Genomic DNA, 17,779 nt, shown 5'->3' with positions numbered 1-17,779 from the left:
TAGGATTGCACTGTTGTGCATCCATTACTCATGGACATTGAGGCTACTTCTGACACTCAGTTGTTAATAGCAGCCAGGAAGAGTGTCTGGTAAAAGTGGACTGCATTGAATGTGAATCTGCAGATAATGTGTTTGATGTGGAATAGATTTATAAGAATAGTGCGCTTAAGATACACACACACACACACGTGGGCAGATGTGAATATGAATAGTTGGAGATCTTTTACACAGGTATTAGTCATAGTTTCGAGCTGCTCTGTTTCTTGGAATACTATGATTCTTCCCGGAGAGGATTTGTCATAAGAGCATGACGAGAAGGTGTTGCTGTTTTCCACAGCTGTTGCAATGCCTGTGTAGATTGGTAGGCAGATAAGTGTGCAGTTAGTGGTGATTTTTAAGAACCATTAGTCACATAAGTTAATTGAAGATAAATGCAATTCAGGATAAGGGTACATTGTTTACAAATTTTTGTCCTCAGTTCTTTGGCTTGTAAAATTACTTCTGCTTTCTTTCAGATGTTTTCAGCTATGCCTGCAATTCAGTGTGTAATAGCAATGCATGCTCAAGCCAGGGGTAGCCAAGCTGGTGCCCTCCATGTTGTGGATTGCAACTCCCATTGGCAATGCAAGCTGGGGTGATAAGTGTTATAGTTCACAGCATCTGGTGGGCACCCTGGTTTAAGACGCACATCATCTTATACACTGAATTCTGCCCTTCCTGCGTCTTCCCTGCCAGCTTTTCTTTTTCCTTTTTTAAAGTGTTACATACATCGACTATATATGCATGACCAAATCCTGGCTTAATGAACAAAACAAGTCAGAAGTCAGAAGTCAGGTTTAAACCATGGTTATCTATCATAGTTACTTTGGAAGCCAATAACTAGTTTCTGAGTTTGGATGTCGCAATGGTCAGCTAAGGTTTCTGGTGTGTTTCCTTGCTTGCAGAAAGGGGTGTGTGTGAAGCTTGCACATATCTGAGCTTATAATTATCCTACTTTGTCTTTCTAATGGTTTACTGTCTCTTGAATGTGGCTAGATAAACTCAGTTATTTAAAACAGGGTCTGAACAATATTTCTCAATTCATTTTACAGAATGCAGGGGTCACAAGCAGGGACCTAATTAGGGGGAGAATTAAAGAATACAACACAATGATGAGGTAAGCAGCCATGTTGCAGTCTAATAGCGCATTTGATCTGAAACATTGGCTCTCTGCTTATGAATAATACAAATTTATTTTTTCAGTGCTTCGAGCAGCAAAACAGAGCCGTCTCCCAAAACACCTCGTCAGACCCTGAGTATAAGGCAGACACTTCTTGGGTCTAAAACTGAGCAAAGAACTCAGAGTCCTCATTCTCCCAAGGAAGAATCGGAAAGGAAATGCCTTGCTAAAGGTTAATGTATATCAATATCATTACTAGTTTCAGCTCTTCCAGATTTACAGCAGAGGAAAGAGGATGGTAACACATAAGAAATGACTTTTAGTCATTGGGCGCTTGTAGGAGTTTCATGGACTCTTAAAACACGAGTATCCAAGGCACTCCATATAGCCAATAATAAGGAAGCCCCTCCTGTGCTGCAAACTTTTCTTGCTCACCAGTAATAGGGAAATTCAGACCTGAAGTGCACAACCTGATGCGCTGGATAGCACAGTACAAAAAAACCATTCATGTTTAATTTCAGGAATCTCTTAGTTTCACAAATGGTTTAGAATTGTGGGTTTCAGTCTTCTTAAAAATATACTTTATTGTGTACCCCTTCACCCTCAATAGTGTGTTATATTTTATTTTTCTCAGTCACTTTCTTTGTTGGGGGATTTGAGTTTTGCTATAGAATAATGAAGAAGCTTTAGCGCTCTTGTTGTTGAAAAAAAAATAGCTTTGTTATTCATTGCAGTCAAGTATTGTTGCAGACTTTGTTAATAGAAGACTTTGCTGCCATTATGATTTTTAAAATTAATCACTCCCTTTCCTCATTTACATAAAATGTAATATGTCAGTGCTCAAGTGCAGAGTAGATATGTGAGTTCTGGCAGTGAAAGTATTGAATAAATTTTACAATAATAAGATCAATTACCCTTAATTACTATTGAAGGTTTTCTGCATTGCCTCAAATCAGCAGGTAAAGTTTTTAAAATTGATGAGCATATGTAACCAGCATGGATCAAAGCTGTTTTTCTACATGTGCATCATGCAACTTTAGATAGTTACCATTGAAATGTATTCAACAAAACTAGACCATTCCAAAGTGTAGGTATGTTTTTACACAAGGGCCATGACATCACAGAAGATGGTCAGAAGTATTCATTTGCTTTAGTCCAAGGTCATTTTTTCCCTAATCTTTTTCACAAAGATTTTCTCAAGTAATTGTATTTCATGGTATAATGTATTTAACTGGTTGGTGAAGTAATGGAAGCTGTTTCTGAATATTTTTTAGGGAGGGCTACTTCCAAATGAATTTCTTGATGTGTTGGACACTTGTTTCTTGTTATTAATTGGGAAATGTTGGGAGGTGGTTTGGAAGCCAGAAGTGGGTTGTCAATAAGAAAATACAGGTAACACATTAACGATCATGTTTGTGGTGGTTGCTGGATCTGTGTAGGTTTCGTGTGTTTATGGTCTTACTGCTTATTCTGATAGTTCTACCAAGAAAGAACTTATTTGGAGTCATCTTCAATTAGATCATGGAATGTTTTTTTAAAAAAAATCTGTTTTCTGTGTTGCTTTTGTCCCTTTACGAAAAAGGTGAGACGAGCCCACCAAAAGGTACATGGCGAAACATTCCCAGTATCATGAGAAAAACCTTTGAGAAGAAGCCATCTGCTGCTGGGACTTTTGGGGTCAGGCTAGATGACTGTCCCCCGGCTCAGAGCAACAAGGTCTGAGTTAAAAATCACGCATTTACATTTTGCTTTGAAAATGTGTCTTGTGTTCAGAAAACATGGGGAGGAAGTAATAAATCTCAATCTCTCTCTCTCTCTCTCTCTCTCTGATTTTTTCAGTATATTCCACTAATAGTTGATATATGCTGCAAACTTGTTGAAGAAAGAGGCCTTGAGTATACCGGTATTTATAGGGTTCCTGGGAATAATGCTGCTATCTCAAGCATGCAAGAGGAGCTCAACAAAGGGATGACTGACATCGACGTTCAAGATGATGTGAGTGGTGCCATGTGTATTTCTGCCTCAATAAAGTTTTCAGTTAACTGTAGGCTAATAAGAATGCTCTTGTTTCTCAATTCTTAGAAATGGAGAGACTTGAATGTCATAAGTAGTTTACTGAAATCCTTCTTCAGAAAGCTTCCAGAACCCCTCTTCACTAATGGTGAGTTTTCTCTTCCAATCAAAATGGCCTTTTTAAAATAAAAGCGGTGTTGTAAATTCCTTATGGTAGATTAAACCAAATAACTGTTGTGATAATTTCTAAAGAGTGTCTAGTTTACTCCCAGTCCTTCTGCCTGTAACACTACTGAATATATAGTCTAGTTGCTTGATGAACTATTTTCTTCCTTCCTTTTCCACTTATACTAAGTTATGAAGTCAGTCATTAAACATTGCTCTCATTCATTTCAGTGTTTCTTAACCCCAACCACCTTCTTTTACCAGTTTCTAAAAGGGATTTAAGACAGGGAATGGGACCAATAACTCAGCTTTGGATGCAGAAGGTCCCATGGTCAATCCTGACACCTGCAGTAAAAAGGAGCAGGTAGAAGGCGATGGGAAAGTCTTTCCTCTGCCCGAGAATCCTGAAGAGCTGCTGCCAGACAGAGTAGACAGTGCTGAGTTAGATGGTACTGTGGTATAAGGTAGCCGGCCTGCACAAATTGTGGCCCAACTCCATCAGTCATATGTTGTAGGGTGTCAGGTGTTTGCCTTTATAAGCAGGAGCTTTCGTGAGCCCATGTCAGCTGCCATTCATGGTTGTTGAGGTGTATTTGGGTGGGCTGGTCACAAGTAGTCATGCAGGCCTACTTGTAGGCAGGTCACAAGTTGTTGCTCACAAATAACGTGCTCAGAACTTGTTGCTGTTTCTGCAGTTGTTGCCCTGCTCCTGTGCCTTTTGAGAGCAGCTTGAGATAGAAATTGAGCCAAGGCTTCACCACCTGCAGTTTATGTGTGCCAGGTTCCACGAAAAAGGTGTTAAAGTAGCTGCTAAAGGTGGAGTTATAGAGCTCTTGGAGGTTATGGTTTATATTAATATATAGTCTTTTGCAAAAAAATATGTGCATGTCTGAGAAAAATCTAAATTTGAGTTGCTAGTTGCCTGACCTTGGTCAATGAATCACTTAAGTAAAATCTATACTTTGATTTCAGTTTGGGAAACTGTTGTATTTTTTTTCAAATAGAAAGAGGGGAGATTGAAATCAACAAATGCTGGAATAAGTTTGGACTTAGTAGTTTAAGAACAAACCCCCCTAGACAAATCTTTCCTTATTTGAAAGTGAATAGTTACAATACAATTAACCAGTAGTATCTAGATGATCTGAAACTTATCCTAACATTGTCAGATGTAGTTTTATTCAGGCAGACTCTGTACATTCATTATGGTTTTGTACAAATGGAATAGTTTCAGATAAAGTACAAATGAATGACAGGGTATAATTTTAGGCCTCATTTAATCACTGTTTGATAGAAATGAGGTGTGATTTTTTTACAATTAAAATTCACATCATGTTATTAGAACCTCTTATGGAGTTAATTTATAGCCTATATAATATGTTTTTGTTGAATTTCTAGTAGACAGGATACAGGGACTCAGGCAGGCTGAAGCATCTGCTTGCTTTATGATGAATTTATAATGTGCATTCCATTCCTTTGCTTAAGTCATATTGCATTCCTTTTCTTTTCCTAATAAAAAATCTGTTAGATTGTATATGATGTCCTGCAATAAAATAATTTTTTTTCTCTTCAGACAAATATGCAGATTTCATAGATGCCAATAGAAAAGTAGATCCTGTGGAACGACTAAAAACACTAAAAAGGCTGGTATGCTGATTTTATATACCCACTTAGGCAAATTATTGGTGGTTATGTATGATTCTTTTAAAGCTGTGTGATATAATCATGTGTTTCAGATCCGTGATTTACCTGAACACCATTATGAAACACTCAAATTTCTCTCTGCACATTTGAAAACGGTGGCGGAAAACTCGGAGAAGAACAAGGTAGCTGGATTATGTGTTCAGAGGGTTTATATTTGGGATTATTGGGTTTCAGGGGTTTTGTTTTGTTTATCAAGTCATAATGACAGCACTCTGGTTTTCATGATATTCAACATAGTCCAGACCATTTGGGCCCTCACTTCTTTTTGAACCTGTGTTCACTTTTCCCACTTGGCGAGTTTTAAGCCATGGTGTGAGCGTGGGGAAAACCTGTGAAAAGCAGCTGAAGAAGCATAAAGGGACTTTGAAAAACTCATGAGCTGCTGTAAAATAGTGGCCACCCCAACTCTTAGTGAGCTGCTTTCCAGTTGAAGTTTGGAGGAGAAGAAGGAAATTCCAAGCCTGAGATGAGGGGGATGGGGATGGGGAAGTGTTGTGTTGAACCAGAGATGTTTTGCTTTCTTTCTCCAAAGTGGTGAACTCAGGTCCGCAGCAATGTTTCTTTCCCTCCAGCTAAGCTGCATCTAGGGCTGATGGGCAGAGGATGGATGGGAAGCCCCCAGGCGGAGTTGCTGCATGGTGTGCTGGCTAGGAAACCCCTAGGAATGAGCAGAGGCTTGCAAGATTAAGACCTTTTCCAGGAGAAATGTACCTTTTAGATTCAGTCGGGAGCAGCTGCAGCTCACTGGTTAGGAAGGGTAGGATTCATTTGCTAACATTTGCGGTTCTTTACGTCCTGAAGAATCATAGAATTGTGGAGTTTCAAGAGACCCCGAGGGGTCATCTAGATCAACCCCCTGCAATACAGGAATCTCAACTAAAGGTGGCCATCCAACCTCTGCTTACTCCCAGTATGATTAGAAAATGGTGTGCTAAACGGAGCCATGTTTTGGACACTTGTTAGCATTGGGGTTGGGGGGTGGGAGGTTGCCAAGGGTTGCTATGCTGTTCTTTAATCTGCAGAGTGAACAGCTAGAAATCACTAGTAAAATCTGCCCTTTTGTCAGAAAAAAACATAAACGGGGCCCTGCTGGATTAAACAAACTATTTACCTATCCCAGCATCCTTTTCCCCACAGTGACTCACCAGACCAGATGCCCTTGGAAAGCCAACAACACATGCATGCAGTAGCGCTCTCCTGCTCAGGTTTCCCAGGAACTGTTATATAGAGGGACATAGCTTCTTATACTGGAGATAATGCCATGCCTAGTAGCCATCGATAGCCCTATCCTCTATAAATTCATCTAAAGTCAGTTTTTGCTTTTATAGAGGATGTGAAAGTATGTAACTGCATTCCCTTCTTCAAACGAGTAAATCACATTTGTTTTCTTATTGTCAGATGGAACCAAGAAACCTGGCGATAGTATTTGGTCCAACTCTTGTGAGATCATCTGAAGACAACATGACACACATGGTTACCCATATGCCAGATCAATACAAAATTGTAGAAACACTTATCCAAAAAGTAAGTGAGTTTATTTCGCTGTCCCAGGAAAAATTATGCAGGCAGAGCTGCTCGCTTTAGCTAGACTGGGTTTGATTCTGATTCTCCTTTTTTGATCTGCTCAATCCTCCTTTCCTTGTATTTCGGCGTCATCCGCATTTTCATGATTTCACTTTTGTGGGAATTTTCACTTCTTTTATTTTAAATTGTAGCATGACTGGTTTTTCGCAGAAGATGATGCTGAAGAGCCCCTTGTAAGTACTGACCCTTAACTATTTGGATTCTGCCTCTCTTAATTTAGGCCCAACAGTAAAGTATCTCTACAACGAGCGCATATTCTCCATATGTGTGAAACTTGCTCATCACAAGCAACTTTCTACCCCTCTACTACCATGCAGTAATGGAAATAGCAAATAATGTGCCACTCGCTGTGAAGTTGTTGCCCCTCTCCATTTCCCTCTGTTTTGGGGGCGTGCCCCCCCCCTAAAGTTTTACGGAAATGTTAGATTTATTGAGGAATTGGTTCTTAGGTGAATAATTGCAGTTTACTAAATACTGTTGAGTCGTGATGAAGCCTCTGACTTTGACACAATGATGAAGAGATCTTTGTTTATTAACTGTAGACAGCAGTTCAGGAGGAGAACACAGTAGAGTCTCAGCCAGTGCCAAACATAGATCATTTACTCACCAACATTGGAAGGACGGGAGTCTCTCCTGGAGACGTATCAGGTAACTCTTGCCTGGACAGTGCTAGTCTGTAGGCTAGAAAACGCTCTTCTAATCTTTTGTTATAATCCTCTATTTCCCTTTATTTGCTAATCACTTGATTTCCCCCCCAATCTAAATGATTGAAAGTGTTTTGTTTAAAGGAGAGCAATGGTTAGGCATGTTGCATGCATGTTCTATGTTCGGGATACATTCTTGGACAACCGAATTGTAATTCTGAGACCATGAGAACTATGCATGCTCACGATTGTGTCATTAACCATGGTTTTTCATGTAATTCTTACGACGAGGTGAACAGGATTCCTGCTAGTGTGTAAGTGGTCGATGGTATGGCAGAAAGCTTTAGCTTCCACGTTCTGTTCAAATTGCACTGATTTGCAAAGTCAGGAAGGCTTAAAGTTCACTTTGTTTGAAAACTAACCACAATTTTTCCCTAAGTATTTTGTAATAGGTGATGTTTCATATTTTGCTAAACAAGTTGCTTCTATTTAATGACTACCACCTTATTATTCTGCTAAGTACTACTACTGTTGCAAAACTCTTACTCTCTCGGTGACGTTTTCCCACACTGCCACCATAACTGTTTCACTAACCAAGCATGTTGTTGATCACAAATGTTATCCCTTTGTTTCTAGTTTGTGTTTTAGTCCGTAGAAGACTTTTTTCAGCATTTTATTGAAACAGTCCCTCTATCCTGATGTTGAAACAGGAGAAGTGGGAGGAGTCTATCACACGGTGATGTCACTAGTGGACTCTGTGATGTCACTTATGGACAGCTGGAACTGTAGGAAGAAGGAGGACTGTTGCCCACATTGTAGCTGCCTTGTCTGCAGAAACCCCCGTTTCTTGTAAATGCACAAAGAATTAGTTGATCTGTACTGTAAATTTTTTTCTTTTAAAGAGTATTTGAACAGATCAGTGCTACTTTTTAAAAGTGTTTCTGCTGTTTCTTGTTATTTCTGAAGCAGACCCTGAGGAGAAATAGCATGGTATGGTCCACCAGTCTTTCTAGTCATTAGCCATGTGTCAGAAGGGGCATGGCATGGGGCTCAGCTCATTAATTCTGAGGTTGGGATGGGGACCCCCTGAGAGTTTGGAGAATGGCAAAGTCGAACATTGTTTGGTCACTGTGCTAGCCCCTCCTTATCCCCTTTATAGCTGTTTAACCTCTGTCCTCGTTTTCTGCCAGACAGTAAAATTATGGTGTCCATTTTTCCATTTCATAATAGCGCTTCTTTTTTGAGACGAGTACAAAACTGATAGCTGTGGAAATCTAGTTAGCAACAATTTGAAATTTCCTTAATGTGTAGCTCAGAGGAGCACCTGAAAATGAAACTGGGGCGCCTTCACATGTAAACCCCAGTGCAAACAGTTTGGCAGCATACAAACATGACTTGCCAAAAAGAACATTTGAGAATTGTTTCAGAAGGTAGCCAAAGGCTCTTAAAAAAATAAATAAAATAAAATTGTGCGTGTTATTTACAGGAGCGTACAGAGTACAATCCTGAAAAGGTCTCTCAGCTGCGGTTTTGCAGGGCTGTGTATTAGGACATTGAATAAATATTAGTATTTCTGTTCTGCTTTATTTAGAAGAACTTGGCTCCTTTGCCATTTCTGTCATTTGAGCTGATTCTGCCTACAACTCACGGCATCCTTTCATGGCGGTGGCTTTCTGTGGTGCAGCTTGCATCTTTGTGAGCTCTTCTTATCCACTTTGTTCTGATTATTTATTTATTTTGTTACTTGTTTGCTCTCACATTTTGTTCTGTGCTTGTCTTCTTTCATACGTCCGGCATTGTCTATAGAGTGAGATCAAGCTCTGTTCAGTGATGACTAAAGTGCTCTATTTTGACTTTCTCTCTCTCAACAGATTCAGCTACTAGTGACTCTGCAAAATCTAAGGTAAATCATTGCACTTTTAAATTTTCTTCTAGCTAAATATTTATCTGCTGTGTTACTTGCATACAGATGTGGGGAAGTCGACCAATGCCACACTCCTGGTATTTTAGTGCATTTCAGTGCAATCCTAACAATGTCTAGTCAGACGTAAGTCTGATTAAATTCAGTGGGTCTTTCTCCCAGGTGAGTAGGGCGAAGATTTGCAGTTATAATCTTCTAAAGGTCAAATCCACAAAAGGATTGAAAGTATTTTATTGTAAATATAGATTATATTGCAAAAGGCACCGGCAGCACCACTGGCGCAAGAAGAATAGTATAATAAACGGAGCACTATACTGTACTGTAATTAAAGGGTGTTGAGTACATTCAGGAAACTATATGTAATATTAGTTAACAATAAGGTCTCTGCCATGGGTGTCCATTTTCTGTTTTTTAAAATATTATTATTATAATATTGTTTTTCATGCATTTTTAGCCTATTTTGTACATCACCCTGAACTATATATGGAAGGATAATAATAAATAACAACAGTAATAATAAAATATTTGGAAATTGAATTAGCATTAGAAGATAGTGTTACTGTTTGGATATTGCATACATAATATCCTGACTTTCAAAATACATTTTAATGATCATCTTTATCTATTCTGACAACTTTTGGGGAGGGAAATATCTTCAACTGAGCAGATCCTAGTAGAGCTCAGTAGGCAAAGGCTCTTTGGCCCGCACTACCTTCCTTCTGATATTCTTCCTTATGTTTGCTCTGGGTAGTCTATTCCTAAGAAAAAGGGAGCCATTTCAGACCAGGTGACTGTAGATTTGTGCTTATTAATTAATTGGTGAATTTATTAAAGAAATCATCTGGCCCATTCCAGATGACTGTTCAGTGACAATGGTAGAGCTTTCTCACCTTGCCCATTTAAAGTAAGAGTCCAAAAATGCTTCTTTAGATGACACACGTTTTAAATGTAAGCTTTTATTGTGTCAAACAAAACATGGGTTTTTTGTTTTCTAACCTCTGGCGACAATTATGACGGCATTTCGTTTTGTTTACTTCTCTGCCCCATGCAGGGTTCTTGGGGATCTGGAAAGGATCAGTATAGCAGAGAACTGCTTAAGTCCTCCATCTTTGCAGCAGCCAGTCGCAAGCGGAAAAAACCAAAAGAGAAACCGCAACCCAGCAGCTCCGAAGATGAGTTAGATAATGTGTTTTTCAAGAGGGAGCAAGGGGAGCACTTTTGCGGCAGTTCGGCAAAAGATAACCCACCTAAAGAGGAACCGGAGAAGGAAACGGCAGGGAGAAATGCGAGAATGGTAGCTCCAAAGGAAAAAGAGAGCAGTGTTAGGAAGCCTCCTGTGGCAGCCAAGGGGGAGGCTGCGTTGCCAAGGAAAGAGTGTGGGCCCTCGGAAGACCCGACAACACCTTACCACCAAAAATATATGAGATCGCCAAATCTCAGCTTCCGGCTAAGTACCCAGAGAGATTGTGTGAAACCACCTGTTTGTCAAGGCTCTTCTCAACTGGAAGAAACAGTCTCTGACTCAGGCACGATGCTTAGCACTTCTTCACAGGCTTCTCTGCACAGATTCTCCTGCAAAAAGTTGGCCAACCCTGGTGAGTTTTTAGCAGCCGATGTCAGCTCCATCACTTCTGATTACTCCACAACTTCATCTACCACGTACCTAGCTGGTTTGGATTCCACCATGCTAAGCCCCGAGGTGCAGTCAGTTGCAGAGAGTAAAGGAGAAGAGGCTGACGACGAGAGAAGTGAACTGATCAGCGAAGGTCGCCCTGTGGAATCGGACAGCGAGAGCGACTTCCCCGTTTTTGCCACGAGCTCTGCAGCGGAAAGGCTGTTCAGGGGGAAGACGCAAGACGTGGCAAAGGGCAGCCGGAGGAACTCCGAAGAAAGCGAAGTCAGTTGCACAGAGGGAAGTTCAACGCCCAAGCTGGACAACCGCAGACTGTTTAGCTCACACAAACTTATTGAATGTGATACGCTATCCCGGAAGAAATCAGCCCGGCACAAGACGGACAGTGAAGGCTCCGGAGATGCCAAGTGTGAGAAGGAGTCTCCGGCGGTGTCCAAAATGTTTGACATCATGAAGAAAGGAAAGTCAACCAGCAGCTTAGCTGCGTCAGCTAGAAGTGAGCCTGAAAAGCAGGAGCCCACATGGAGACTCAAGATTACAGACAGGTTAAAACTGCGGCTCAAGTCGTCCGCAGATGATATGTTTGGAGTAGGCAGTCAGAAATCTAACTCTGCAGAGACCGCCAAGAGAAAGAACATCAGGCGAAGGCACACTTTGGGAGGCCAGAGAGATTTTGCTGAAATAAGTGTTCTGAATTCTTGGAAAGTCCAAGAGAAAAATCCCAACAGGGAGAAAGATGCTTCAGCCGTGAACCGGCTGAAGCCCAAATGCCCAGCACAGGACCTCTCCATTTCAGACTGGCTTGCACGAGAGCGTCTACGCACTAGCACAACCGACCTTAGCGTGGGGGAAAGTGGAGAGCCCAAGCGGGAGAACACTAGCAGAGTAGCAGATTCGTCAAAGACAGACCTCTCTTCGTCTGCAGAGATGTGGGCAGAGGAAGGTGGCTCTTCTTCTAGTAGTAGTTTGACTCTGGTTCCTCGAACACCAGTGTCAGGATCGCTGCAGCCACTAGACCATGTCAATGGAGAAAGCTACCAGAATATGAACAAAAGCAACTTCAGCCCAGCAGTTGATGCCCATCCTCATAAATTATCTGGGACCCAGGTGGTTAGATCTCGATTCTACCAGTATCTTTGAAATGGAGAGAGAAATTCAGATGTCCACTACAGCAATTCAATTAGCAGCTTCTCTTTTAACACTTTCCCAGTTTTTCTGTATGTGTTTATTTCCCCCTGTATGATGTTAATTTGCAGCTCTCAAAGGAGGTTTGTTTCATCTATATGCGCTGTGGAAAAGGTCTTTATGGTGCATTAATACAGCCACAATATTGGGTGGGAGGGTAGAGTCTAAAATATATATATATATATAAATAAATATATATAAATATATAAAAATAAATTTATTTTAAATAAAAGTATATTTGATTGCTGCATACACATGTGGAACAAAGCATCTAATGCAACATGTTATGTAATGTGTACATGTTTTTTATGACTGACAACTGGCATTAGTATGCAGGAAAAAAATGTTCTTTTGGCTTTAGTCACTAACAAGTGCCTCATCAAAAAAAAAAGTTCATTTGGTTTGTTAGGGTGCCATAATAATTGTTAAATTAGAGGATGTTAATATAAACAACAAATGAATACATTTTACTGGTAAGAAGTTTCATGACATTTTACAAATTTTAACACAGGTGGGTACAGAGCTTCCATTCCTTAGGCATTCCAGTTGGATTTCTGAGTTTTATATTCCAGTTTTAATACAGTTTTTGAGTTTTATGTGACTTGAATTTTTAATCTTTCTGTAAAATAAATAACTTAAATGTATATACTCCATCTGTATCTTTTCCTCAGATACCAGATTTGATATAAATGTTGTAACATAGGCGTGTAGATAGTGGATCCTGGATGGAACTGGTTTCTTTTATTGAGAATATAATTCTGCATGAAGACTTTAATGAATCCAAATCTGTATCATGCCTGTGTGCATACCCGCTTAAAACACTGGAAATAAAATTGTTTTGATGGTTCTTTGCATGGACTGACTTTCCTTAAAGGGGGAAGAATGAAAAATGTCAAGTTCATATCATCTAAGTTCACTGACTATACCCACCCAGTATGAGAAAATGAAGTGTGTTGCCAAAAAGGTCCATGATGTAGGAAATGGTTATTAAAATAACAGATGAATGCTTTGAACTGGGCTTGTTTGTGAATTTTATTTAGGGATGGGGCTGATGGTTTAACATGGATTAATTGTTTTGCAGCCCACTTTTATTGTCATATTGTTCTTGCAAACAGAAGCCTCTACTGAGAATCGCTTTGGATATATCAAAGACCTTGTGCAGGTTTAATGAGCGTCTGTTTTGTTTTGTTTGGATTGTAAGGACTTCCAAGCTCTGCCGCGTGTTACTTTGGGGATTTTGGGTGAGGTATGCCCTACTGTGAGGGTGGATGGTGTTGGAGGAGATAATGTCAAAAGTGCCACTGGGCAGGTGAATCAGGGCAGATTCCCATGTTGAAATGATAAGCATGTTTGCAAGACAGAGGATGGTGTTTCTTGCAGTCTTATGGTCTGGGGTCTCGAGTCTTAAAGGCCTTACCATAGATTCTCTTCTGTGGCTCTGAACTGAGGTATTAGTCTCAAACTTTGAGGCATCTCAGACCCCCCTCCCCAAGTCACTAATCAGGTAACAGGAGTATGGCATGGTGGACATTTATTCTGGATTAATTAACACAGCACAAAGGCTGTAAGATACGAAAGCAAACCCCTTGGTCACCTCACTGTTCAAACCTCCATGGAAATTTCAGTTCCATTAGTAGGAAGCCATTGCAAGAACATTTTTCTTCACCCCACCTCCTCCAGTAGAGAGTACTGCAAGAAAATAAGGACTGGTTCACGTATGCATTCAGTTTTCACCTTGAGGTTGCTGTGGTGTAAAAAATGCCAACTTGCATGAGCAGCAGCTTGACATAAATCTGTTGCTACATGCTATAAGGCTGTATTTTCAAGCATCCATCATAAACACTGTGCTATTAGTTTTCAGGGACAGGATCCTGGTTCATTCAAGAGCTGTGGAGTGGATGAGGTGCTTATTTATGTATGTATGTGTATGTAGAAATTTATACCTTCAGAGCAGCTGGTTGACAGAAGATGGAGACACACATGGACAAGTGCCACAAGTGTTTTTGGTAGCTGCAGACCAACACCATTGTGTTGCATATTGGGGCCAATTCACACAATGGTAGCAGGGTGCTTCGTTTCTATGTAAGCTGATGGAACTTGTGGAAAAGAGCTAATAGAAGTAGTTTCAGTAGCCTGCAGTTCAACACATTTTAGAGCTGTTTGCAATGAGTCATAATGTGCGCCCATACAACTTTGATTTACGGGCTGCGCTCTCCTGACTGTACCATGACCTATTGAAATGTGCCAGGGTTTAAAAGAGAGTGTGCTCCATTTTGTGGATTGAGTTCCCTATGGAGATCAGTCAGGTACTGGTGATGAGGTGCTTTCATAGGCAGTTAAAAGACCTTTCTGCTTACCTTGGTGTTTCCTGACTGTATGCAGTTCTCTTTGGGTTCTTGAAGCTGTAGTTATTGAAATTATGACTCTCTTGATATTTGGAATGCTGGTTTTAATGATTTTATGTATATTGTGAGTTAGTTGCATTGCGATTCATAACTGTGTAAGTGAAAAGCAGTATATAAATAAGCTTCTTTGCACAAACTTGCTTGTATTCAGTCCAGATTGGAGTGAGGGTGGAATGTGGAGAAACAATCTGCTTTACCCCTAAGAGTTTTGTTAATGAACCCTGATTTTAATTTTGTTACGAAGTGATACAGCTTCAGACTTTTATCTCTGATGCTTTATACACTGTGTATGTTCGTAATTATTTATAATTCTATATGTGCACACCCTCGTTAGACTTTCTCTTTGGTGTTTTATAATCAGCTGCCTTTCACTGTCACATCTGGGGCCAGCCCTAACATTAGGCAGAATATTTTGAGTGTCACAAGATTTCCAGTGTCATCTCAAACTCAATATATCCAAGTCCCACTTTATCATACAGTTGAGCAGATAGAAAGGTTTCTTTTTGTCTTTGATTCTTCTGTCCCTTTGTTCCATCCTTTGTCAAGTCCTCTTGCTTCCACCATTTCAATGTTGCAGAAAATATGGCCTTTATTCTCTGCCCCTTTGGTGGAAACCCTGGTTTGAGTTTGTTGCCTCTTGCAAACTTTTCCACCTTGGAACGGCCCTTGTCTCTCTTAGCTGCTTCCAAAATGAATTTCCCCCCTTTTCCTTTGATCACAAGACTGGCTTCCTGTCTGCTCCTAGAGCCAATTCAAGCACCGAGTTCTTCCGTTTGATGTCTTCCATGGTTGCTTCCCTGTCCCTGCCCTCTTCTCCATTTGCCACAGAGGACTATGGTCCACTATAGGCACAAGCATCCCTGCCTGTAAAGCCTTCACTCTTACCACTCAGTCACCTTCCTCCACTATCTGAAAATATATTGCTTCCTCTACCCTTTTGGCCTTTACTGCATGATGCTAGTTGTCTCCCGTGTTAGAGGCCTCACTGGCTTCTGATAGATATCAGGCATTTTGTGTCGCTGGTCTCATGCTGTAGAAGACACTCTTGTGGATTCGGCAGGCAGCATTACCTTCAGGTTTCTCTTGTATAGCATTTTATGCCAACAGGCCTATGCAGTTGTCTAAGGTGTTCCTGATTGCTCAGCCATTTCAATGATTATTTTGTAGTGTTTTAAATCATGTCTTATGTTTTGCTCTGTACATGTTGTTCTGTGCCACCCTGATGCCTTATGATATGGCAGCATATATACTTTATTTCAAACCACTCAACGTCTGCTGTCTCCGTGTAAGCCTTTGGAAACCCCCTGCCCCAGATCTCATGGGCCCTACTGTAACTGAGTATATGTGACGGAAACACATAGTTTGCCTCTTCATGCCTCTCATGTGCCAAATTTCAGATTGTCAGGTTCTTAAGGGATAAGCCCTCTTAGATTGTAAAGTGTCACACATGCTGATGGCAATTGTGTTATTAATAATAATATACCCCGAAATCTGAAAATTCAGGTGCTTATCAGAAGTTTGTCTTGATATTTGCCATGGCATTTGGATTTATGCCTTCTTTACCCAGACTCCAACATTTCCAGGTTCACCAAGATTGGTCAAAAGATGGACACCAGCAGTCAGTGCTTTTGTAAAAAAGAGGCACTGTCATTCTTAAAAATCAAGAGTTAGCCTGAATGTCACCATCATTGCTTTTTTTGGGGGGGGGGCTCTGCCCCTCTCTTAAATAAGAGTTCTTGGAGTTATCCCTGCTCTAGGCCTTCAGCAAATGCGTAAAATGTTCACGTTCAAGGGAGAATTTTGCCCAAGGGCTGCTTGACTTGTGGGTTGATTGTGCTGGCTCTGCTGGCAGAAACATAATTTTGTTTTGTAGCTTTGTGTGTGGACTTTTTAAATGATGTTGAGAGCTGCCTCAATCATTTGAAGAGGGTGGATATAAATAAAGTTAGGAACACTCTGGAGCAATGAGTGGTTGTAATGCTGAACAACTGGTAATGGTGGAAGTTTCCTAAACCTCTTCCCCCAAATGGTATATGAACCGCCTACCACTCACCTTTCTACTTTTCTGGTAGCCTTTGTCTACAAGGAGTAATAGCAGCTAGTTGGAGATGGGGCTCTCAGAACCTTAAAAAAATTAAGGAACTTTCACATGCTGCATCAGCACCTAAGAATCCATCTTCCAAGTGAGCAGAAACTTTTCCTGTAAACTGAAATTGTTTTTCAATCTCACTTTATTCCTATATAGATAATAGATATGGATATTTATTTATGCATGCAGGGGCAAATGTAGCCTATCTACTGGGTGGACTGATAATGCAAGAACTTTATGTTTGTGACTTGCTCTTAACAGAGTGTTGCTTTACTTGCTTCCAAAGGTATGCAGTTGCCAGAGGTGTCCTAGAAGTATCAACTATATAATTTGGAAAATTTGTTTTTTCATTGTATATTTGGACACTTAAGATATTGTAATCAGATTTTGCGTGATGGTTCCTGAGATCAAGGAGCAGGTTTTCTTTTATGTCTTGAAGTCAGCTGGCTGCCATTTTGGATTCAGATGGGAGACCATCCCTTTGAAAACTGCACTAATTTAAAAACTACTGGCTCCTTAAAATTCCTGAACAAGGTCACGTAAGAGGCTTCTGTTCACTTACATTTTTGCAGATTGCAGTGTTGGGCCAGCACGATAATCTGCCGCACGTTATTATAAAACAAGCAAGACAAGCAGGATGTTGCCCCTATGTTAGTGGCAGCCACCAGTTGGGGATTCTAGGTTGTGGTCAAGCTGCACATGATGTAAAAAACTTAAGCTAATAAGGGAAAATACTGTGGTGTGTGCATAACACAAAAATTTTGAGAGAGGAAGCTGCATTGGACCTCAGCTTCCTATCATGATTTCCTGCAGAAAAATGGCCACTTGTAGACAAGACAAGCTGCCCTGCTGGATCAAACCATTGGCTCATCTAGTCCAGCATCCTATTCCACCCTCCAGCCAGAGGCCTATGGGAAACCCACAGGTAAGACCTGAGTGCAACAACACTCCCCACATGTGATTCCCAGCAGTAGGCATTCAAGGGCATCCTGCTACAGGGAGTGTATAGCCTAGTAGCCATTTACACACTGTCCTCTGTGTACGGCTAGTGCTGGCCCTACCATTAAGCGGGTTGAGACAGCTGCCACTGACAAAACGTAACCTGCACAGGTAAAACTAGTGCATTTTGGTCAGTGCATGAAGTTGCTCACCTTCGTATGTATTTATAACAAACAGCAGACACAACCCACCATGACTTTAAAGTGCTTATGCCCTTTTCTTTCAGTGGGCTAGTATGAAAACTACAAAATAATTGATTAGTGACAAAATCATACCACAAC

At 40.6% G+C, this 17,779-nt stretch overlaps 1 protein-coding gene across 9 annotated transcripts in view; it reads left to right on the top strand.

Moving 5' to 3' along the window:
- Positions 1-12,852, top strand: part of ARHGAP21 (Rho GTPase activating protein 21) — a 105,250-nt gene extending 92,398 nt beyond the window's left edge. For all 9 annotated transcript variants that reach the window (XM_083405992.1, XM_083405991.1, XM_083405988.1 and 6 more), the window contains 12 exons: positions 1,092-1,156; positions 1,243-1,391; positions 2,742-2,875; positions 2,999-3,154; positions 3,242-3,320; positions 4,908-4,981; positions 5,071-5,160; positions 6,437-6,562; positions 6,754-6,795; positions 7,165-7,270; positions 9,138-9,169; positions 10,239-12,852. In XM_083405992.1, coding sequence (XP_083262118.1) covers positions 1,092-1,156; positions 1,243-1,391; positions 2,742-2,875; positions 2,999-3,154; positions 3,242-3,320; positions 4,908-4,981; positions 5,071-5,160; positions 6,437-6,562; positions 6,754-6,795; positions 7,165-7,270; positions 9,138-9,169; positions 10,239-11,960 — 2,775 coding nt within the window. In that variant the 3' untranslated portion in view covers positions 11,961-12,852. The remainder of the gene's footprint in view (positions 1-1,091; positions 1,157-1,242; positions 1,392-2,741; positions 2,876-2,998; positions 3,155-3,241; positions 3,321-4,907; positions 4,982-5,070; positions 5,161-6,436; positions 6,563-6,753; positions 6,796-7,164; positions 7,271-9,137; positions 9,170-10,238) is intronic.
- The last annotated feature ends 4,927 nt before the right edge of the window (positions 12,853-17,779 follow it).

This window comes from Podarcis tiliguerta (genome assembly GCF_965153285.1).
Source record: "Podarcis tiliguerta genome assembly, chromosome: 12".
In the NCBI taxonomy this organism is placed as follows: domain Eukaryota; kingdom Metazoa; phylum Chordata; class Lepidosauria; order Squamata; family Lacertidae; genus Podarcis; species Podarcis tiliguerta.
The sequence above is the reverse complement of the archived record's forward strand: the minus strand, read 5'-3'. Positions and strand labels throughout refer to the sequence as shown.